At 42.6% G+C, this 23,971-nt stretch overlaps 1 protein-coding gene across 1 annotated transcript in view; it reads left to right on the top strand.

Moving 5' to 3' along the window:
• Positions 1-20,878, top strand: part of LOC139541157 (RING finger protein 11) — a 35,858-nt gene extending 14,980 nt beyond the window's left edge. Inside the window, exons 2-3 of the mRNA XM_071345460.1 lie at positions 12,420-12,589; positions 14,746-20,878. Of these exons, the coding sequence (XP_071201561.1) occupies positions 12,420-12,589; positions 14,746-14,917 (342 nt within the window). The 3' untranslated portion in view covers positions 14,918-20,878. The remainder of the gene's footprint in view (positions 1-12,419; positions 12,590-14,745) is intronic.
• Positions 20,879-23,971: the final 3,093 nt, after the last annotated feature.

Raw genomic sequence — 23,971 nt, 5'->3', positions numbered from 1 at the left:
TAACGCACAGCATTGAGATTGCCTGCAATGACAACAAGCTCAGTCTGATGATGGTATAACACACCGCCCCAGACCATGACGGACCCTTCATCTCCAAATCGATCCCGCTCCAGAGTACAGGCCTCGGTGTAACGCTCATTCCTTCGACGATAAACGCAAATCCGACCATCACCCCTGGTGAGACAAAACCGCGATTCGTCAGTGAAGAGCACTTTTTGCCAGTCCTGTCTGGTCCAGCGACGGTGGGTTTGTGCCCATAGGCAACATTGTTGCCGGGGATGTCTGGTGAGAACAGGCCTACAAGCCCTCAGTCCAGCCTCTCTTAGCCTATTGCGGACAGTCTGAGTACTGATGGAGGAATTGTGCATTCCTGGTGTAACTCGGGCAGTTGTTTTTGCCATCCTGTACATGTCCCGCAGGTGTGATGTTCAGATGTACCAATCCTGTGCAGGTGTTGTTACACGTGGTCTGCCACTGCGAGGACGATCAGCTGTCCGTCCTTTCTCTCTGTAGCGCTGTCTTAGAGTACAGTACGGACATTGCAATGTATTGCCCTGGCCACATCTGCAGTCCTCATGCCTCCTTGCAACATGCCTAAGGCACGTTCACACAGATGAGCAGGGACCCTGGGCATCTTTATTTTGGTGTTTTTCAGAGTCAGTAGAAAGGCCTCTTTAGCCTCTTTAGTGTCCTAAGTTTTCATAACTGTGACCTTAATTGCGTACCGTCTCTAAGCTGTTAGTGTCTTAACGACCGTTCCGCAGGTGCATGTTCATTAATTGTTTATGGTTCATTGAACAAGCATGGGAAACAGTGTTGAAACCCTTTACAATGAAGATCTGTGAAGTTTGGGATTTTTACGAATTATTTTTGAAAGACAGGGTCCTGAAAAGAAAAATTATATTTTTTCGCAGAGTTTATATATGTCGTGAAGCTAATAGCAGGGACGCTACTGCTGTGTAACTCCGGTAGGGCAACTTCTGAAAAATAGAGCACTTGGTAGTGTGTACCGGTACTCAACTAGTCGGAAAAAGCCAACATAACCCATGACGGAGAACGGTTGATTGTCAAGGGCAATGAATTCCATTATCTTGGCTCCAATGGATTTCGCCTTTGAGTTGTGTCGCTGAATTTTTTTTACTCTTTCAAATGACTGCTCGACTTGTTGACTGCTCGATCCACACAGCAGACATTGTGGGCTAGGTTAGGAATGCTGTGTTGCACGTGTAGTGCAAAATTTCACGTGGCGTTATTATGTAATGTTCCTACGTTTTATAGGTATGCACGGAAGCTTTGACAACGGTTTTTAACATCGGTGTTAAACTAGACATCGGGCCGATACCGATGTTTGCATTTTTAGCTAATATCAGCCGATTCCGATATGTTCACCGATATATCGTGCATTTTTAGTCTGTCTATCTTGCACCTTATATACACCATTCATAGTGACAATAGTGGTAGGTAGGTCCAGATCTGCAATATGCTAACTAGCAATCATACCACACACAAAAGCATTCAAAGCTGCACCAATTTTCAATATAAGTGGAGAGAGGCCATGGTGCGTCATTGCGCATGAAAGAACAGTAAAGACATGAGACGCTCAGCTCAACGCTCCCCTATTGATCTAGTTTAGGGTCACTACAATTATCCTCCCTAGTCTAGTCTACAATACCACATTACAATGAGTAATTGCATTATTGTTTTCAAGTGAGTACAAAATTCTACTCTAGGCTGTAAACTGCTGTGAAAATATCATTTTGAATAATGGCGCAAAATATTTCATTCCAATTGGATCAGTTGTGGGTCTATTCTCGACAGTTTATAAGGTACAGAAAGACACATTAGCATGCCAGTCTGGCTGTATTTTTAGTTCTGATACTGAGATGCGCTGTCTGTTGCAGATCATCATTCTCCCAAGTCATCCTATAATAATGTTGCCACATATGCTCCCAGCAGGCCCAGTTATTCAGGAAAGCTTAATTGCCTCCTCCGATTCGAGCCTCTATTCCTTGCCCACCTAGAACTCATAACTCTTCAATAGCATATAGCCTAAATATTTGTCTCAACTTTTAAAATGTATTATCTTTTGTGTGGCATAAACACAACCAGGTCCAGTGTTTTAATATGATTAGGCTACTTCAACCGCCTCCTGTAGGCTACCTGCACACAGGGCCGGCCCGCCCATTAGGCAGAATTAGACGCTGCCTATGGCGCCAGATTGGCGATGGCGACATTTTCTGAGCTAAACTGGCCAAGACACACCTCCAACAACACATAAAACCTCACATAATCCTGCCCAAAAACAATGACAATTTCTTTCAACCAGTGGCATATAGGCTTTTTAGGTGAGCACTGATGCCGCCCTGTGATAAGCAGTTCCCACTTTGTCAAAGGCAGGGAACCCAAAATATCTTGTTCGTTCCCTGCGCGCCTCTCCAGGGTGCTGTTGGAGAGCCGCATCATCTCTGCAGCGCTCCACCAACGTTCCGTCAAAAAAATGATCTATAAAATCATGTAGCAGATATAGCATAATGGTAGAAAGAGTATGTGGACTTTTCTTTAGCCTACAGACTGAAGTTAAAATGTATGACAATGTAAATGAGACGGAAACTTTTTACATCATGCAGGCTTCTCCGATTTAACTAGCTTAACCTAAATGGCGGACAATCAAAAGAAAATTCACTGGCATGTTAACAAACAACATATCCTTAAAACAGGTCAAAGTAAAATGGACAGTATGGAATGGACAATCAGGCTACTCACAGCTGCTGTCCGGGAGTTTCATTGGGTTAAATTGTCATGATTGGTGGTTTTCAAGTTTGTATCCGTAAATGTTTTTATGAGTTGATCATAATGAAATGAAATAAAATACTTCTGCATTTCCCGCTGTGTGAACACATTGCAAATAGGCTCAGCATAACTCCTTCTTGTAAAGTTGGGTAGCTGATATTCAGAGCTTAAATAGCCAAATTCATTAGTCACAGGAATCAGGACTAATAAAGCCAATGCAACTGCCTGTTTTACAAACGGTGGGCCTACCACATAAATGGGCATTTCTAAAATTCAATTTCAGGCAACAATGTAGGCTTCTGGATGTCTTTTTTTGGTGCAGTGTGAACCGGCCTTGATTTCCATGTCCACAGATGTTGGTTTTTGTTCTGGACCAAATCTAAACCAATCAGACGACCAACCAGCCTTGATTTGGCCAAAACATAGACGTCTATAAATGAAGTCTTTTCAACTTTCACTTAATTATCCTGATTTCAACGTCCGGAAAAGACACAGTTTCACCTTTCATTCAGAATTTAAATTGAACCTAACTTCAATGTCATTTTGCTTACTAGGACAATTGTAGTTTTTCGGGGGGCGGCACTTTTTTGGTCCCGCCTGGAGTGGCAGAACGGCCCGGATGGCAAACCATGATGTGGAATTAGACATTTAACTCAAAATTTACTGTAGGGGGGGGCTGGTCTCGAGTTAGACCAGCCCCCCCCAGTAAATTTCAAACTGTTCCAAAGGTGTTGGAGAGGAGGTCTGTTCTAGGGTGACTTTTTGAGTTAAATGGGAGAGCAGGGAGAAGGACCGTCATCTTCCTGTCCTCCTCGTCATCCTGTGGGTTTCCTGACAAAAGGAGAGTCCGAGCTGAGCCGTCACATCCCAGCTGACGCCCCCGGGACAAAGAGACTGCTGACTGCTGCACTACGTCCCCTGGCCCCACCGCCACACCCCCAGCTAATCACACAGCCTCGCACCAGACCTCGTCTGGAAAAGTTATTCTGACACTTTTGTTCTCAGTCTGTCTGTTTTTGACACACACAAGTAGGCAGGGAGAATATAATTCAGGGCTGAAAATGATGTCCTGGCCATTTTGTTAGTTAAATGCTGAGTCACAGCTTTTCAAAAAACACTGAGTGACTGTATAAGGGAATGAGGGACTGTGACTGAAATCCCACAGGAACTTAATCACTCATGCTTCACTTTTGCTTTTCACAATACAGTGCCCAATGCAAAAAGCCTAACGGATATGAATTGTTTGGCCTTTACGCCTATTAAAACTAAGTTTCAAGTTGAACCGTTTGCATGCTTGAGAGATGTTATGTTTCTGACATTAGTAAATGTGTGTACAAAGAAAAAGCACTTTTTTACACCGAGACCCTGTTTTTCATTGTACTGAGTGTGTGATCCATGTTGAGGTGAGATTGGATGACCAATTTGAGTGAGGTTTCCATGGGAGAATATTAATTGAAATTTCCTTGATTCTTTGCATCCTCTCTCCACACCTCTTTCTCAAAACCCATTGGATGAGAAGGTCAGAGGTCCCTTCTCTATGACCTCATCCAATAGGTTTTGGGGAGGTGGTAAGGAGCAAGGACATGAGGAATCAAGGAAAAGTTTTTGAGCTTCTCCCCATGAGACAACACTCGTGCCTGGAGCGCATTGGTCTGATGTGATGTCATCTCAGTCTGACGGGCTCTGACAATAGACGTAAGAGGACTCTAGTACCCAAAAGGCTGTTAGCATGGGCAGCACCATTGACGACTTTCACCATTTTGAAGTAGTCAACTGGGTGGGACTTCCTATGGGTTAAGGAAGGATCACATAATTCCATTCAGGTCATCAGGAGAGATCAGCCAATGAATTATACTCTTGAGCAAACATTCCATAATTGCAAGTGGCAGTAAATCACCAATCTTAGCTTTATATCTGTTCAAACAACACACTCCAGGTGGCAGTATGCACCCTTTCAGTTTATCAACTTCAAACATAGGTGGCGTTTCAAATTTGGGGAAGTTAATTTTCACCATAAAAATTCACCTTTATAATAAAGCATTCCATGCATCATTGCATTTGCAGACTTATGGAAGATAGCCTTCTATTCCTAATGTGATGAGTAGATTGGATAGTCATTATTTAGGTTAATAATATAACTCAATCACTGTTCGGCAAAAAAAACTTCAATGCATGGCTTAGCGCGAAGTGACATCGAGTAGGCCAAGGCTTTTTCAAATGCATTTCTTCTCCTTTGCACGGGAAAAATTGTTCATTTTTTATTAACACATTTGATGCAATTCTACTACACTTTATATGACTGGAGACATTAGCAGAATCTTTTTTAATAGGAAAAAAAATTGCAGGGTAGACTACTCTGCTGACACTGACAAACAGATTAATAAAAGCGACGTTGTCTGATCCATATAATAGGTCTACGAGAAGGGGAGACACAAATACAATATGACATCCATCTAATTTGGAGGAGGAAATGATTGTCCAAAAACAAACTGTCAAGTGGCACTGACCCAACAATGATAAAGAGTGAATATGTACACGCACTGGGGACATGGCCAATGCTCTCCGTTGGTGCCAATAAGATAGGCTATACTGTTCTCTCAGTTAAGTTGATCATTTTGAACTAAAATCATTTTGAACTAAAACACAGATTAGTCTTAATTTTTTTCCCGCAATTGAATTTTAAAATATTGCAATATGCCTAGCTGGGCCTTTCTACTTTTCACTGACAGTTGCAACTCAACAATCATCTATTTGATATTTGCTGCGCAAGCTACCAAAATTGCAGGCCCTTCCGACGATAGACACTGCCATTTTTAAAGAAGCTAAAGATCCTCTGTGGCCAAATCATGCTTTCTTGGTAACCTATTTTTAATTATTTTATTTATTTCTGTATAGAAAGGACTAGGCTTATTAGGTTATACAATTTTGTCAATTTAATTACATTTACTTTAGGGGAAGCTTCAAAATGGAGATGGCCTCAATGACGCCATAATGGGACAGATACAATGTTGCATCCTCCAACTCTCTATGGCAATGACTTTTATATATACAGTGGGGAGAACAAGTATTTGATACACTGCCGATTTTGCAGGTTTTCCTACTTACAAAGCATGTAGAGGTCTGTAATTTTTATCATAGGTACACTTCAACTGTGAGAGACGGAATCTTTAAAAAAAATCCAGAAAATCACATTGTATGATTTTTAAGTAATTCATTTGCATTTTATTGCATGACATAAGTATTTGATCACCTACCAACCAGTAAGAATTCCGGCTCTCACAGACCTGTTAGTTTTTCTTTAAGAAGCCCTCATGTTCTCCACTCATTGCCTGTATTAACTGCACCTGTTTGAACTCGTTACCTGTATAAAAGACACCTGTCCACACACTCAATCAAACAGACTCCAACCTCTCTACAATGGCCAAGACCAGAGAGCTGTGTAAGGACATCAGGGATAAAATTGTAGACCTGCACAAAGCTGGGATGGGCTACAGGACAATAGGCAAGCAGCTTGGTGAGAAGGCAACAACTGTTGGCGCAATTATTAGAAAATGGAAGAAGTTCAAGATGACGGTCACTCACCCTCGGTCTGGGGCTCCATGCAAGATCTCACCTCGTGGGGCATCAATGATCATGAGGAAGGTGAGGGATCAGCCCAGAACTACACGGCAGGACCTGGTCAATGACCTGAAGAGAGCTGGGACCACAGTCTCAAAGAAAACCATTAGTAACACACTACGCCGTCATGGATTAAAATCCTGCAGCGCACGCAAGGTCCCCCTGCTCAAGCAAGCGCATGTCCAGGCCCGTCTGAAGTTTGCCAATGACCATCTGGATGATCCAGAGGAGGAATGGGAGAAGGTCATGTGGTCTGATGAGACAAAAATATAGCTTTTTGGTCTAAACTCCACTCGCCGTGTTTGGAGGAAGAAGAAGGATGAGTACAACCCCAAGAACACCATCCCAACCGTGAAGCATGGAGGTGGAAACATCATTCTTTGGGGATGCTTTTCTGCAAAGGGGACAGGACGACTGCACCGTATTGAGGGGAGGATGGATGGGGCCATGTATCGCAAGATCTTGGCCAACAACCTCCTTCCCTCAGTAAGAGCATTGAAGATGGGTCGTGGCTGGGTCTTCCAGCATGACTACGACCCGAAACACACAGCCAGGGCAACTAAGGAGTGGCTCTGTAAGAAGCATCTCAAGGTCCTGGAGTGGCCTAGCCAGTCTCCAGACCTGAACCCAATAGAAAATCTTTGGAGGGAGCTGAAAGTCCGTATTGCCCAGCGACAGCCCTGAAACCTGCAGGATCTGGAGAAGGTCTGTATGGAGGAGTGGGCCAAAATCCCTGCTGCAGTGTGTGCAAACCTGGTCAAGGACTACAGGAAACGTATGATCTCTGTAATTGCAAACAAAGGTTTCTGTACCAAATATTAAGTTCTGCTTTTCTGATGTATCAAATACTTATGTTATGCAATAAAATGCAAATGAATTACTTAAAAATCATACAATGTGATTTTCTGGATTTTTAGATTCCGTGATTTTCTGGATTTTTAGATTCCGTCTCTCACAGTTGAAGTGTACCTATGATAAAAATTACAGACCTCTACATGCTTTGTAAGTAGGAAAACCTGCAAAATCGGCAGTGTATCAAATACTTGTTCTCCCCACTGTATATTTTTGTTCAGGAAACCAATTGAATGGTATTTGGTAATTTATATAATCTCTTCCAATGCGATTGGGAATAGGATTATTTTTTGTTTATTAGCCCTAAACAATGCTGTTTATCCGTGGAGATATTGTCACTTTGAAGAACATTTAACATTCTTCCATCAGGCTTATTGTCCCTGGCCTGACTGCAGAGATTAATTTACATAGTTTAAGCGTTAAAATACTTGCTATATTAATCCGCAAATGCATGAAATTGAGGTCTTTGCCATGCACGCCATGCCTCTATGAAAATTGCTTATGTTACACAGTGTCTGCAAATAAAAAGATCAGTCAGGATTTCTAATGGCTAAGCAGAAAAGGCGATTTCATAATCAGTGTAAGTACTATGTTTGTAACATTAGAAGCTACGTATGATGGGACCTGATCAAGTTATGGTTGATTAGGAAAACGTAGACAAAGCTTCTGGCAGGATTTGGATATCTACAGTGCCTTCAGAGCGTATTCACACCCCTTGACTGTTTCCACATTTTGTTATGTTACAGAAGGGATTTTGTCAATTTTTTGTCAACAAACTACACAAAATACTCTGTCAAAGTAGAAGGAAAAATGCTAACCTTTTTTTAATGAATGGAAAATAAACACAAATATATCTTGATTTAGATAATTATTCAACCCCCTGAGTCAATGGGGCGGCAGGTAGCCTAGTGGTTGGAGCATTGGGCCAGTAACAGAAAGGTTGCTGGATCGAATCCCCGAGCTGACAAGGTAAAAATCTGTCCTTCTGCCCCTGAACAAGGCAGTTAACCTACTGTTCCCTGGTAGGCCATCATTATAAATAAGAATTTGTTCTTAACTGACTTGCCTAGTTAAATACAACTTTTTTAAATAAATGCATGTTAGAATCACTTTTGGCAGCGATTAAAGAGTTTTTCTGGGGAAGTCTCTAAGGGCTTTGCACACCAGCTGGATTGTACAATATTTGCCCCTTATTCTTATTTTTTTTTTAAGTCAAGCTGTCACGTTCCTGACCTTATTTCCTTTGTTTTGTCTTTGTTTAGTTGGTCAGGACGTGAGCTGGGTGGGCATTCTATGTTATGTGTTTCTATGTTGGGTTCATTTTCAATTAGCCTGATATGGTTCTCAATCAGGGGCAGGTGTTTTACGTTTCCTCTGATTGAGAACCATATTAAGGTAGGCTGTTCTCACTGTTTGTTTGTGGGTGATTGTTCCTGTGTCAGTGTTTGTGCCACACGGGACTGTTTAGTTTCGTTCGTTCGTTCGTTCGTTCGTGTGTTCTTTCCTGTTCTTGTTTTATGTTCTCAAGTACAGGTCTGTTCACGTCGATTTGTTATTTTGTATTTTGTCAAGTGTTGTTCGTCTTTCTTTAAATAAATCAAGATGTATTCACACTACGCTGCATATTGGTCCGATCCTTGCTCATCCTCAGACGAGGAGGAGGACGAGCGTTACAGAATTACCCACCAACCAAGGACCAAGCAGCGTAGTAACGGGCAGCAGCGACAGCAGCGGCAGCATACACAGGACTTCTGGACATGGGAGGAAATTCTGGATGGTAAGGGACCCTGGGCACAACCTGGAGAATATCGCCGCCCTCGTGAAGAGCTGGAGGCTGCTAAAGCCGAGAGGCGGTGGTATGAGGAGGCAGCACGGAAGCGAGGCTGGAAGCCTGTGAGTCAGCCCCAAAAAATTATTGGGGGTGGCTACAAGGGAGTGTGGTGAAGTCAGGTAGGAGACCTGCGCCAACTCCCCGAGCTTACCGTGGAGAGCGAAAGTACGGGCAGACACCGTGTTATGCGGTAAAGCGCACGGTGTCTCCTGTACGTGTGCTTAGCCTGGTGCGGGTTATTCCACCTCCCCGCACTGGCCGGGCTAGATTGAGCATTGAGCCAGGTGCCATGAAGCCGGCTCAACGCGTCTGGTCTCCAGTGCGTCTCCTCGGGCCGGCATACATGGCACCAGCCTTACGCATGGTGTCCCCGGTTCGCCAACACAGCCCAGTGCGGGTTATTCCACCTCCCCGCACTGGTCGGGCTACGGGGAGCATTCAACCAGGTAAGGTTGGGCAGGCTCGGTGCTCAAGGGAGCCAGTACGCCTGCACGGTCCGGTATATCCGGCGCCACCTCCCCGCCCCAGCCCAGTACCACCAGTGCCAACACCACGCACCAGGCTTCCTGTGCGTCTCCAGAGCCCTGTGCGCCCTGTTGCTGCTCCCTGCACTAGCCTTGAGGTGCGTGTCTTTAGCCCGGTACCACCAGTTCTGGCACCACGCACCAGGCCTACTGTGCGCCTCAGCCGGCCAGAGTCTGCCGTCTGCCCAGTGCCGCCTGCACTGCCCATCTGCCCAGTGCCGCCTGCACTGCCCGTCTGCCCAGAGCCATCTGCACTGCCCGTCTGCCCAGAGCCGTCTGCGCTATCCGTCTGAACTGCCCGTCTGTCCTGAGCCTTCAAAGCCGCCCGTCTGTCCTGAGCCTTCAAAGCCGCCCGTCTGTCCTGAGCCTTCAAAGCCGCCCGTCTGTCCTGAGCCTTCAGAGCCGTCCGTCAGTCAGGAGCCGCTAGAGCCGTCCGTCAGACAGGAGCAGCCAGAGCCGTCCGCCAGACAGGAGCAGCCAGAGCCGCCCGCCAGACAGGAGCAGCCAGAGCCGCCCGCCAGACAGGAGCAGCCAGAGCCGCCCGCCAGACAGGAGCAGCCAGAGCCGCCCGCCAGACAGGAGCAGCCAGAGCCGCCCGCCAGACAGGAGCAGCCAGAGCCGCCCGCCAGACAGGAGCAGCCAGTGCCGCCCGCCAGCCATGACCTGCCAGTGCCGCCCGCCAGCCATGACCTGCCAGTGCCGTCAGCCAGCCATGACCTGCCAGAGCCGTCAGCCAGCCATGACCTGCCAGAGCCGTCAACCAGCCATGACCTGCCAGTGCCCTCAGCCAGCCATGACCTGCCAGAGCCGTCAGCCAGCCATGACCTGCCAGAGCCGTCAGCCAGCCATGACCTGCCAGAGCCGTCAGCCAGCCATGACCTGCCAGAGCCGTCAGCCAGCCATGACCTGCCAGAGCCGTCACTCAGTCCGGAGCCGTCACTCAGTCCGGAGCCGCCCCTCAGTCCGGAGCCGCCCCTCAGTCCGGAGCCGCCCCTTAGTCCGGTGCTGCCCCTTAATCCAGTGGGGTTAATATGGTGGGTAGCCATTAGGAGGAGGCCACGGAGGCGGGGATTAACTATGGTGGGGTGGGGACCACGTCCAGAGCCAGAGCCGCCACCGTGGACAGATGCCCACCCAAACCCTCCCCTATAGGTTCAGGTTTTGCGGCCGGAGTCCGCACCTTGGGGGGGGGGGGGTACTGTCACGTTCCTGACCTTATTTCCTTTGTTTTGTCTTTGTTTAGTTGGTCAGGACGTGAGCTGGGTGGGCATTCTATGTTATGTGTTTCTATGTTGGGTTCATTTTCAATTAGCCTGATATGGTTCTCAATCAGGGGCAGGTGTTTTACGTTTCCTCTGATTGAGAACCATATTAAGGTAGGCTGTTCTCACTGTTTGTTTGTGGGTGATTGTTCCTGTGTCAGTGTTTGTGCCACACGGGACTGTTTCGTTTCGTTCGTTCGTGTGTTCTTTCCTGTTCGTGCGTTCTTGTTTTATGTTCTCAAGTACAGGTCTGTTCACGTCGATTTGTTATTTTGTCAAGTGTTCTTCGTGTTCGTCTTTCTTTAAATAAATCAAGATGTATTCACACTACGCTGCATATTGGTCCGATCCTTGCTCATCCTCAGACGAGGAGGAGGACGAGCGTTACACAAGCTCTGTCAAGTTGGTTGTTGATCATTGCTAGACCATTTTCAAGTCTTGCCATAGATTTAAAGCTGATTTTTAAGTCTAAACTGTAACTAGGGTGCTAAGGAACATTCAATGTCGTCTTGGTAAGCAACTTCAGTGTATATTTGTTATTTTGTCTAAGTAACGACGGGTGTGTGCGCAGGGGTGTAAGCTGATTTGGTGGTGGTGCTCACTCAGAAGTTATGTAGCAAGCTAAGGTGACAACAATGCCTGCCATGGATGTTTTCCAGTTTCTTTAAATGTTCAAAATCATAGTGTAAGAACACTTTTAAATCCTCAAAGGATAACTTTCAAAACGAGTCATTTTTGGCTGGCCACAGCAGTCAACTAGCTAGCTGTAGCTGTTTAGCTTTCTAGCAAATTCACTCATTTGCTTGTAAACAATTAAGAAGCTATTTAGCTACCACATGTTCCTATCAAACTGTCAACAGAGTAGCTAGCAAGCAACAAGCTATGCCAAATAACAGTCTAAAAACCACTTGAGGGAAAATAAATTAGATTTGACGGTTCAGACACAAGTCACATGGCCAGGAATCAGATTTCTGTATGACTTCAAACCACTTACGAAGGGGGTTTGAAATGTGGCTTGAAATATCTGATTCTGTGCTTTTTGACTGTTTAGACTGCAGGAAGAATATCAAATTGGAATCGGATGTGCAAAAATAATAGGATTTGAGTCACTTCAAACGGTCCAACGTGAACACGGCTTAATAGCTTACGCTGCCCTTGCCAATCACTCCTTTCATTGGTAACAGATTTCAATAGGACACTTTGTCTTGCATTTTCTCAATTACAGTAATTTGAACTGAAACGCCCATGTTCCCTTTTTTAGAGTGAAAGTGCTCTGACTTGGGAAAGATTGCCACCTGCTGGCTCTATAATTTCAAACCACCTCTGATATACTCGTTCTAGTTGCACTACAGTGATACTCTTTACTCCAGTCAGCACTTAACTTGGTCGTTTGAATGTAAAACAGTGTAATGGCCTTGTACGTTATATTCACAATAAACAAGGTTTTTCAACGTGGGTGTTTTCACTAATCCCCTCTGTGTTACCTAGGCCTATTCTCAGGCCTCTAAGTGCAAGTTCATATGTGTCGTTGTGCCCATGCAGGAGCAGCCCTATGTGCCAGTGTACCACCCCACGCCCAGTCAGGCCCGCCTGGCCAGCCATCTAACAGAGGAGGAGCAGGTCCGCATTGCCCAACGCATCGGCCTCATACACCACCTCCCCAAGGGAGTGTACGACGCTAGCAGGGACGGCTCCGAGAAGAGAATCAGAGAGTGAGTACCACCGGCAACAGCACTCAAACACAACACATCTCCAAGCATTAAAACACTTATGTTGTAATTGTGTTGGATTAATGTGCCTCGTACTGAATGGAAATGGGCATCTGCGTTACCTCTGTATGCACATGCACATCGGGTATTTCCATGTAAAAGACCCCATGAGGACCAAGATGTGAAGTTCATGGGAGCCTATCAAATGAAAGCTAAGAGTTTATATTTGGGGAAATGAAGCCATAGATACATTTTTCAACCATTTTCCATCTTAAATATTTGCCATAAGTTATTTCTGGATAAACATCTTCCAGAAAAAGTCAAATAAGGAATTAGAAATACATCAAAACACAATGTTGATGTAAAGTCCGTTGGCAACTAATATCAACACTTATATTTAGTTTTGGAGAAATTGTTTGCCTTCTGTAAGTTTAAGAAATATTGCCTTGTGCCTTGTAAATCTGTAATCAAAAACTCACATATCTATAAGATATTTTCACAATTCTCTACCTCATGAGAGACGATAATGAAATTTCACAGATGTAACAAGTAAAGTTAATTAGTTATAGTGCTTTTTCTTTTTGTTTATTCATTATTTTGCTTATGAATTATTAAATGTATACTTTGGTATTTTGGTATGCTAGTGGATACCCATAGACTTCTAGTCATTGTGCTAACACTAGTTAGCATTGGCTCATGAAACTACCTCTAACTTCCTTCATACTGGACACAGAGACATAAAGATGGCATCCACAAGTTCATCTGACTCTGGGGAAGTAGATAAAGGGCCTCGTTGCCAAAATTTCTAAGTATCCCTTTAAGTGATTAAAATTCATAATTTTGTTACCAGATCGGTAACAGAATTACAAAAAAATCTGTAATGGAATTACCGCAACTGAATCGGCTTCAATGGGAAATCATAATAGTCACAAACCACAGTTGGGTCCCCTGCTACTTTCCTCCCCCCATGTTCAGCTCATATCTGTTTTTTCTTTCTCTTTCTGTCATCTGGTGGTCAAACCAAGAGTGTTATAACGGTCTGAGTCTAGACAACTCATCCCTCTCGCTCTCTCTCTGCTTCTCTCTCTCACTCTCCATTTGTCACCTTTCCTAGCTCTTACTGACACCTACCCATGAGCTCCCTCTCTTTCCATCGAATGTAACCAGCATCCTCACACTGAGCAGTGACCGTCACCGGATGCCCATGGATGTTAAAAAGTAGTTGCAATTTGGTCCACCCTGGCCTTGATTTCAATGTCCACAGACAGACTGGACTGGACTCAATCTGAACCTACCATAGGCGTATGTTTCACAAGTTTGGAGAGCACAGTACAGTACACTACAGTGAGTAGAGCACAGTAGAGTACAATACAGTAAAGTAAAGTGCAGTACAATACTGTACAGTAGAGCACACTACTGTAGAGTACTGTACTGAACTATACTGTACTTTACTGTAATATACTGAACTCTGCTGTACTGAACTCTACCCTACTCTACTTTATTCTGATGTGTTGTGCTGTACTGTACTGCAGTGTATTCAACTGTGCTGCACTGTGATGTCCAAACATGTGAAACATGAGGAGAATGACATTCATATCCATAATTATGCATTGCTGTGTAATACAGATAAGGGACCCATGATATAATTACGTTACCGTACATATGTTACCGGGTGTTAATCCACTTCACTTAATGTAGTTCAAAGCCCAAAATATATGTTTTCTAACTCAAGTTGTCGTGTCATAGCTGACACCCCATTCTTTCTGCAGACATACTTGAATCTTAATTCGGGCAGATATTTAAGAGTTTTTGTAAAAACATGGTCGCTTAAAAACCTGAGGGAGATTTTACCGTAATTCTGTTACCAAAGTTGGCATCTTTACATTTCTTCCACAAAATTTGTTTTTGTAAAATATTCTACGGAAATTGATCAAAGTAGTTGTATGGTTTGTTAACTTTGAAATAATAGTTTTTTGTTTGGCATACATTTTAAAGTGAAAAAACTGGTAACGTAATTATGTTACGGTGGACTTGCTCGATCACTTACTGGTGCTGAATCTCAATTTGTAATAAATGAAAATACTGCATAAGATAGGTAGGTAGATACAACTTCTTTCTAAATCCCACATGATACAAACGTTGTCTCCCCATCTGTGTAGGTGTGTGATTTGTATGATGGACTTTGTGTATGGAGACCCCATCCGGTTCCTGCCCTGCATGCACATCTACCACATGGACTGTATAGATGACTGGCTGATGCGCTCCTTCACCTGCCCCTCCTGCATGGAGCCAGTGGATGCTGCGCTGCTCTCCTCCTACGAGACCAACTGAGACACAACAGCACCACCGCTACCACCCCTGCACACTGTTTTGACTTACTCCCGCATTCCACCTATGCGGCCCCCTCCAGCATCCTCATGACCCACAGACAGCACCTCCAACAACGGGGAGGGTCACAGCCTCTGGGAGCAGTTGAGGGCTGTGTGGTGTTGTTGAAGGGTGCTGTGGAGGCGATGGATGGCTAACACAGAGAGGGGGCCTCTACCTTCTGGCCTGGCCTGCTGGACAGGAAAGCCCAGGCTGGGGGAGGACTGTGGATACTGGTGATCAAGACTGCCTCTTACTGTCATATATCACCCTCTGTCCACAGCCAGAATTCTCCTCTCTCTCACTACCACACTGTTGTCGTAAACGGCCACGCTAGAAGGGAGGGGAAGGAAAGAAATGCGTTAAAACTCTCTAGAAATACAGATATATGCAAAGATCTCTTGCAAGGAGGTGATTCACTGGCTTTCCTCTCCTTAACATTGTGTTCAAGTCAGAACCTCTGTTCTACCAGTCATCTTAAGGGCTCATTGGATTCGTTTTACTAATACAGAGGAGCAAACTATTAATGCACATGTACACAAAGCAGAAGAACTTCCACTTATTTTCTAGCCTCAGTGGAAGAGTTCAGCATATGCTTACAAAATATTTGAATAGAAACACTTAATTTTCTCATATTCAGTATCCGCAACATGATTGTTTCAACACAATGGTAAGCTTTGTTTTCCTGAAGTTGACACTGTATCCTTAATTGGTGAGTTTCTTAGACTAATGATCAGTCAAAAACGGATCATATTGGAAGCAGAGGTTTGTTGGTCTGCTAGAGGTTGGTCACAATGTGTTTTTGATCAAAGTACTCTTGTTTAGCACAGTCTTTCTAGACTGCACATCACGTTTCATACCAGAGATATTCAACCTTCAATTCACTCCATTCAGAACAAGTGTCTTAGTCATATTACCAAGACCATATGGTTTATCATAATTAGGCCCCTGTGTTTTGGTTAATCATGTCACATGACCTGGATTTTAACTTTTTATTTTTTAGCCTTTTCCAGAAATTAGAATTTAGATTAAAAATGAAAGCAATTGTCTAAGGATGGAGCTGGTACATCTGACATAAAAAGTTTGATGAAAAAGCTTTAAATAATGGTTGAAATCCAGGTCATGTGACATGATTAACCAAAACACAGGGCCCTAGTTCATAATGTATACACACAAGTCATTCAGTTAATTTCAATGAATTAAGTCACATGCCCTAGTGTTTATTTATTAGTTCAACATATGAATCATCACGTTGTTGTGCAAGAGGTTTGGAAATGAGTGTGCTAACCACCCCAAATCCTTAGATTTTTGTGTTCGTCTGCATCTGTCTGAGCACGTGTGTTTCTTCATCCTACTTGTAAATAATGTTGTTTTTCCAAGACTTTCCTGATTTTCATACTTAAATATAGAAAAAATTCCTAATGTATTATAATAACATACTGGGAAAACAAAACTATTCAATCAGCACAGTTCGCTGTAACCAATAGTTAATAAATAATGGGTGTGGTTTTGATCATGTTATGTTGCTGTATTTTGACTGGCTCCAATTAAATGTAAATGTTTATTTCAATTTTATTTTAAATGGGGGCAAGGTATCTTTCATGTTAAGTGATCATTTTGCGACATTTAATAAAAGTATTTTAGATGTACTTTGTTAATTGAAAACCTGTTCTCTCATAGTTGGGAAAAATATGCAAATGTTCCATAAATTACTATGAAAGCATAAAATGTTGATCTATTTTGTTAGTTAGAAGTTTTTGGATGTGAAGAGCGGTATATTATCTATTTTACAAAGGAAGTAATGTAGTAACTTGTTATCGCTGTTTTCTCCTCATCCCAGACATTGAATTCACCACCGCCAGCTCTCTTTGGCATTCAGAGGGCTAGTCACATTCGTAATAATTGACAGATCTTTGATTTTCTCAGTGGAGGTAGAAAACATGCCTTCAGTGATCATTAGTCCACTGTTGATACAGTCCCAAAAGGTTTTCAATAAGCAAAGTGTCACTTGCCACATCATTATGATGATGCAAAATGCATTATTTATTATGAAACGCATAAGTGTGATGATGTGGCAGGTGACACTTTGCTTCTTGAAAATCCTATGTATTGAAAACTTGACAGCTGATATGCAAAACATTTTGGGACCGTATCAACAGTGGGCTAATGGAAAAAAATCACCAGAAGATAGTGTTTGTGTGGATTTTTCCTTAAATCTTTTAGTTTTATTTTGATCTCCATTCAATGTGGAGTTCCATTCCCTTAGGTCTTATGAGATGGAGGTTGATTAGCTCCCAGGCTGGCATGGGACCCATATTATCTCAAAGAGATGAGGGGAGTGAAAATGGATCCCAGACATGACTTAGGAATGGCCTGGTCGTTGCCGATAAGTTTTAAGGACACTAGAGATGGTGGGAATACTGAAAGATGAAGCAACAATGGGATTGTGTACTTCAAATTATCCACAGCCCCCAACAGCATAAATTACAGGAATGCACTGCAAGACTAGAAGATATACAATACCAATCAAAAGTTTTAGAACACCTACTCAATCTAGGTTTTTTAATACTATTTTCTACATTGTAGAATAATAGTGAAGAGATCAAAACTATGAAATAACACATATGCAATCATGTACTAACCAAAAAAGTGTTTAACAAATCAAAATATATTTGAGATTTGAGATTCTTCAAAGTAGCCACCCTTTGCCTTGATGACAGCTTTGCACACTTGGCATTCTCTCAACCAGCTTCATGAGGTAATCACCTGGAATGCATTTAACAGGTGTGCCTTGTTAAAAATGAATTTGTGGAATTTCTTTCCTTAATGGGTTTGAGCCAACCAGTTGTGTTGTGACAAGGTAGGTGTGGTATACAGAAGATATCCCTATTTGGTAAAAGACCAAGTCCATATTATGGCAAGAACAGCTCAAATAAGCAAAGAGAAACGACAGTCCATCATTACTTTAAGACATGAAGGTCAGTCAAACCTGAAAATTTCAAGAACTTTGAACGTTTATTCAAGTGTAGTTGCAAAAACCATCAAGCGCTATGATGAAACTGGCTCTCATGAGGACCGCCACAGGAAAGGAAGACCCAGAGTTACCTCAGCTGCAGAGGATAAGTTCATTAGAGTTACCAGCCTCAGAAATTCCAGCCCAAATATTTTTTTATTTTCACCTTTATTTAACCAGGTAGGCCAGTTGAGAACAAGTTCACATTTACAACTGCGACCTGGCCAAGATAAAGCAAAGCAGTGTGACACAAACAACAACATAGAGTTACACGTGGATAAAACAAACGTACAGTCAATAACACAATAGGAAAAAATCTATATACAGTGTGTGCAAATGAGGTAAGATTAGGGAGGTAAGGCAATAAATAGGCTGTAGTGGCGAAGTAATTACAATTTAGCAATTATACACTGGAGTGATAGATGTACAGAAGATGAATGTGCAAGTAGAGATACTGGGGTGCAAAGAAGCAATAGTAAATAAATAACAATACGGGGATGAGGTAGTTGAATGGGCTATTTACAGATGTGCTATGTACAGGTGCAGTGATCTGTGAGCTGCTCTGACAGCTGATGCTTAAAGTTAGTGAGGGAGATATGAGTTTCTAGCTTCAGTGATTTTTGCAATTCGTTCCAGTCATTGACAGCAGAGAACTGGAAGGAAAGGCGGCCAAAGGAGGAAAAGGCTTTGGGGGTGACCAGTGAAATATACCTGCTGGAGCGCGTGCTACGGGTGGGTGCTGCTATGGTGACCAGTGAGCTAAGATAAGGCGGGGCTTTACCTATTACCTAGCAAAGACTTATAGATGACCTGGAGCCAGTGGGTTTGGCGACGAATATGAAGTGAGGGCCAGCCAACGAGAGCATATACAGGTCGCAGTGGTGGGTAGTATATGGGGCTTTGGTGACAAAACGGATGGCACTGTGATAGACTGCATCCAATTTGCTGAGTAGAGTGTTGGAGGCTATTTTATTAATGATATCGCCAAAGTCAAGGATCGGTAGAATAGTCAGTTTACGAGGGTATGTTTGGCAGCATGAGTGAAGGATGCTTTGTTGCGAAATAGGAAGCCGATTCTAGATTTAATTTTGGATTGGAGATGCTTAATGTGAGTCTGGAAGGAGAGTTTACAGTCTAACCAGACACCTAGGTATTTGTAGTTGTCCACATATTCTAAGTCAGAACCGTCCAGAGTAGTGATGCTGGACAGGCGGGCAGGTGCGGGCAGCGATCGGTTGAAGAGCATGCATTTAGTTTTACTAGCATTTAAGAGCAGTTGGAGGCCACGGAAGGAGAGTTGTATGGCATTGAAGCTCGTCTGGAGGTTAGTTAAGACAGTGTCCAAAGAAGGGCCAGAGGTATACAAAATGGTGTCGTCTGCGTAGAGGTGGATCAGGGAATCACCAGCAGCAAGAGCAACATCATTGATGTATACAGAGAAAAGAGTCAACCCGAGAATTGAACCCTGTGGCACCCCCATAGAGATTGCCAGAGGTCCGGACAACAGGCCCTCCGATTTGACACACTGAACTCTGTCTGAGAAGTAGTTGGTGAACCAGGCGAGGCAGTCATTTGAGAAACCAAGGCTGTTGAGTCTGCCGATAAGAAAATGCTTCACAGTGTTCAAGTAACAAGAATCTCAATATCAACTGTTCAGAGGAGATTGCATGAATCAGGCCTTCATGGTCAAATTGCTGCAAAGAAACCACTACTAAAGTATACCAGTAAGAAGACTTGCTTGGGCCAAGAAACATGAGCAGTGGCCATTAGACCGGTGTAAATCTGTCCTTTGGTCTGATGAGTTCAAATTTTAGATTTTTGGTTCCAACCGCCGTGTCTTTGTGAGACGCAGAGTAGGTGAACGGAGGATCTCACTTGTAGTTCCCACCGTGAAGCGTTAAGGAGATGGTGTGATGGTGTGGGGTTGCTTAGCTGGTGACACTGTCTGTTATTTATTTATAATTCAAGGCACACTTAACCAGCATGGCTACCACAGCCTTCTGCAGCGATACGCCATCCCATCTGGCTTGCAATTAGTGGGACTATAATTTGTTTTTCAACAGGACAATGACCCAACACACCTCCAGGCTGTGTAAGGGCTATTTGACCAAGAAGGAGAGTGATGGAGTGCTGCATCAGATGACCTGGCCTCCGCAATCACCCAACCTCAACCCAATTGAGATGGTTTGGGATGAGTTGGACCGCAGAGTGAAGGGAAATCAGCCAACAAGTGCTCAGCATATGTGGGAACTCCTTCAAGACTGTTGGAAAAGCATTCCAGGTGAAGCTGGTTAAGAGAATGCCAAGAGTGTGCAAAGCTGTCATTTTAGTCCCATTCTCCCCTGGGTGTAAAGAGACCAGGAGTTGCACCAACAGTGTTAGGGGTGTGTAGATACTTTGAAGAATCTCAAATATAAAATATATTTTGATTTGTTTAAACTTTTTTGGTTACTACATGATTCCATGTGTTATTTCATAGTTTTGATGTCTTCACTATTATTCTACAATATAGAAAATAGTAAAAATAAAGAAACACCATAGATTTTTTAGTTAACTAGGCAAATCAGTTAAGAACAAATTCTTTTTTAATATGACGGCCTACCCCAGACGAAGCTGGGCCAGTTGTGTGCCTCCATATGGGACTCACAATCACAGCCGGATGTGATAGCCTGGATTCAAACCAGGGACTATCATCTCTCTTGTACTGAGATGTAGGTCCTTAGACCACTGTGCCACTCAGGAGCCTAATGAATGACTAGGTGTGTCCAAACGTTTGACTGGTACTGTATGTAAGGAGTGTTTGTACAATATGTGTGTTTGTATGGGTGCCTGTGAGAATTTTCTTTGTAAAGTATACACATGCATATGATATGTACTACAGGCAAATAACAAATATAAACTATGCTATGGGACATGTTTGTGTGTGATTTATTTCATGGTGTCTCAGAATAGAAACTGCTTGGTTTTAGCTAACAAATGTACTCTGGTTTGCAAACCCTTCAATCACAAGCAATGTGTGTTGTTTCTACAAAATGTTATCCTTACATTTCCGGAATTAACCAACCAACCAACAGTTGCACATTGTGAACTTGTAATTGAAAATATGTCCAGTAGAGGGACATGATATTAATTATAAACTTGCCTCCATTGTCAAAACACAACCAATATTTCCAACAGAGTATAAAAAATTAAAAAAACTGAATAGAAAAACAACATTCACAATTGCTTTACACAAGACATTGACCTATTTGGTGCAGTGTCCAACTCAGAATTGTAGCACACTTTTATACGTAGACAGAGCCAAGTAGTAATCCTAAAGTAGTATTCAAGTAGAAAAACAATAATACATCTGTGTACGTGAGGATTTACATTTTCTACACAATCTGCTTACCGATCCTCCCTGCAGCCATGCGCCACACTGAGAAAGCCTTTGGGAGGAAGCTGCCTTTGATGAAGGCTCTCTTGTCACTCTCCCTAACCAGAATACACTGCTGAAAGAAATAGGAAGTATATATATATATATCTCCCTAACCCTGTTGTGGTTAGGCGTTCTTTGGCTGCAAGCACTTTTTTCTGAATCATCTCTCGAGAACAAAAGGGAAATATCTCTTTGCCATATCTATGAGAAAGGTAACACATTCAAATTCCAGTGTAGATAGAGGTCATGTTCCAAGAGTTGGGGATGACACGGAGGTCAAAGGCTCTCTGGACACTATTTTCATGTCAAAAAAGTTTTTAGTCCCCTACTCCCCTGGGTGTAAAGAGACCAGGAGTTGCACCAACAGTGTTAGGGGTGTGTAGATGTTGATCAACTCTTAATGCAGTGGGCCACAGGGCAACTTAGTGAGACAATCCTGTTAGGAAATCAGACAGTAACAGAGGATGAGTTCGTACATTGTCGCTCTCTCTCTTTCACTCTCTCTTTCTCTCTCTCTTTCTCTCTCTCTTGCTCTTTTTTTTATCACTCTTGTTCTCCCCCCGCCACCCCTCTCTCTCTCTCTCTCTGGGATCTAGCTGATTGTGAAAAACATTCAGTGCCAGTTGAAATGTTTGTTGACTTTCGTCACCTTGAACCCTGGATAATGACTAGACAACCCACATCTTACTGGAACTAAATGTCTCCCTTGTAAAGAGACTATATGTGTCTCAATGGGCCTATTACTGGTTAAATAAAGGTTAAATAAATAAAATTGAATAAAATGATTGTTCCACTGCTTTGTGTTTGGATAGAATCGACTGACTCAGTTGCAGAGGCAATGAAACAGCTATAAAGGAAGGAGACATAAGGGGTGACACTGGTATGAGGGTGAGTGAGAGAATGGTCAAAATAAGGTACTGATAAGAGCAATGAATCATAGTGAGGATGTCTAAAGATATGGGGAAAATAAACATGGATTTATTTATTATTAATGAGCCCATGTGGAATCTCAATCAGGGTTATCAATGTATTTTCTATCCAAACCATGTTTAGGGTCATCACTTTTAGATGCAACTTCCTTCCAATGCGCATCAGAAGTTCTCAACAGTAATACTGTATCATATTTCAATATTCATCATGCGTCATACACCCCCCCACCCCCCCCTTGCGCGCTCAAGTTGTGGAAAACTGTTTGACAGTGCAGAATTGGCAGAAATCCAGGAGTATCTGAAAAACAGCCTATTTAAAATCAATAACCATTATACACGTTCTGACATCCTTTAATGGACAGGATTCCTACATTTGTCATTTCAAACTATATCAAATCTAGCCTACATCTGAATCGACTGCGCTGCAGGACAACCGTGAAGATTAACTAATAATTACATTCAATCGGATACCTACCTGAATACTTGTGTCTTAGTGACTGTATCCCGATTTATTAAAGTAGTCTCTTCGCTTTGCTTGCAATAATTATTAAACTTGTTTAAGCGACAACACGATGAGATGCACACAACCAGGAAGAAGCCAAACAAATAGTTATATTAGCTATTACATAGCCATTCACAGTTTGACTACACTGATATTTATGCAGTGTGTTTTCTTCTAATAAATATTAACGTTTTCTCGCTTTTGAAAGAAAAATAACATTGCCATTCAAAGCGCCAAAATTCGAAAATATGACCATCGGACAAAAAAAGGACATGTTCCTCCTACTCACCTAACGGTTGTAGGCTGTGGTTTTGCTTTTCTCCATGTGGCCTGCACAAGCGTGTGATTGTTTGAAGTTCGTGTTTTAATGTTCATTGCACTGTCAATTTGCAAAGGAATAACAATATATATAAGAATTATATAAGAATCGCCTGTCTAAGTGGTGAGTGGCCTATAATTTCATGCAGATATTAATATAATGTTTACATACCCTACATTACTCATCTCATATGTATATGCAGGCTGGTATGTGACAAATAAAATTTGATTTGATTTTGATTAGATTTGAGATATTATTAGTGTTGGTTATATATCAAATAATGTTGTCTAACATGTGCCATAATCGCATCTGAAGTATCCTATAAGTATTACTGTAATTGTAAGTGGGGCATGCCGAGATGATGTACTGATTCAAAATCTTTTTGAATGTGAAATTAGGGTGGCCTATAGACAGACAAGCGATGGCTTGAATAGCCCCATAAAATAAAACAACTCTATAGTCACATCAAAACTAACATTATGTGATTTCATAATCACACTGATATTACTAGACACTCAATTCAGAAGTAACGGGGATGTCATATAGCCCATGTTTGGATATGAGTAACAATATTTTGCAGCATTTTTCATTTTGAACAGTATGTAGGCTATTTACGCTCCAGCTCAAATATTTAATTCCAATATATAGGCCTACTTTCAATAGCCTATATTTTCCTCTAATGACTGAGTAAAGGAAAGGCTATAGTGTAATGCACAATTATTCATGTAGGTGCATTGATCACAACTGTAGTGCTGAGTAGCCTAGGCTATCATGAAAGCATGGGGATCTAGATAAAAAGGTCAAATGCTAAAAGAAAAACGACAAAACAATCGAATA

Source organism: Salvelinus alpinus, chromosome 16, assembly GCF_045679555.1.
Source record: "Salvelinus alpinus chromosome 16, SLU_Salpinus.1, whole genome shotgun sequence".
Taxonomy (NCBI): Eukaryota; Metazoa; Chordata; class Actinopteri; order Salmoniformes; family Salmonidae; genus Salvelinus; species Salvelinus alpinus.
The sequence above is the reverse complement of the archived record's forward strand: the minus strand, read 5'-3'. Positions and strand labels throughout refer to the sequence as shown.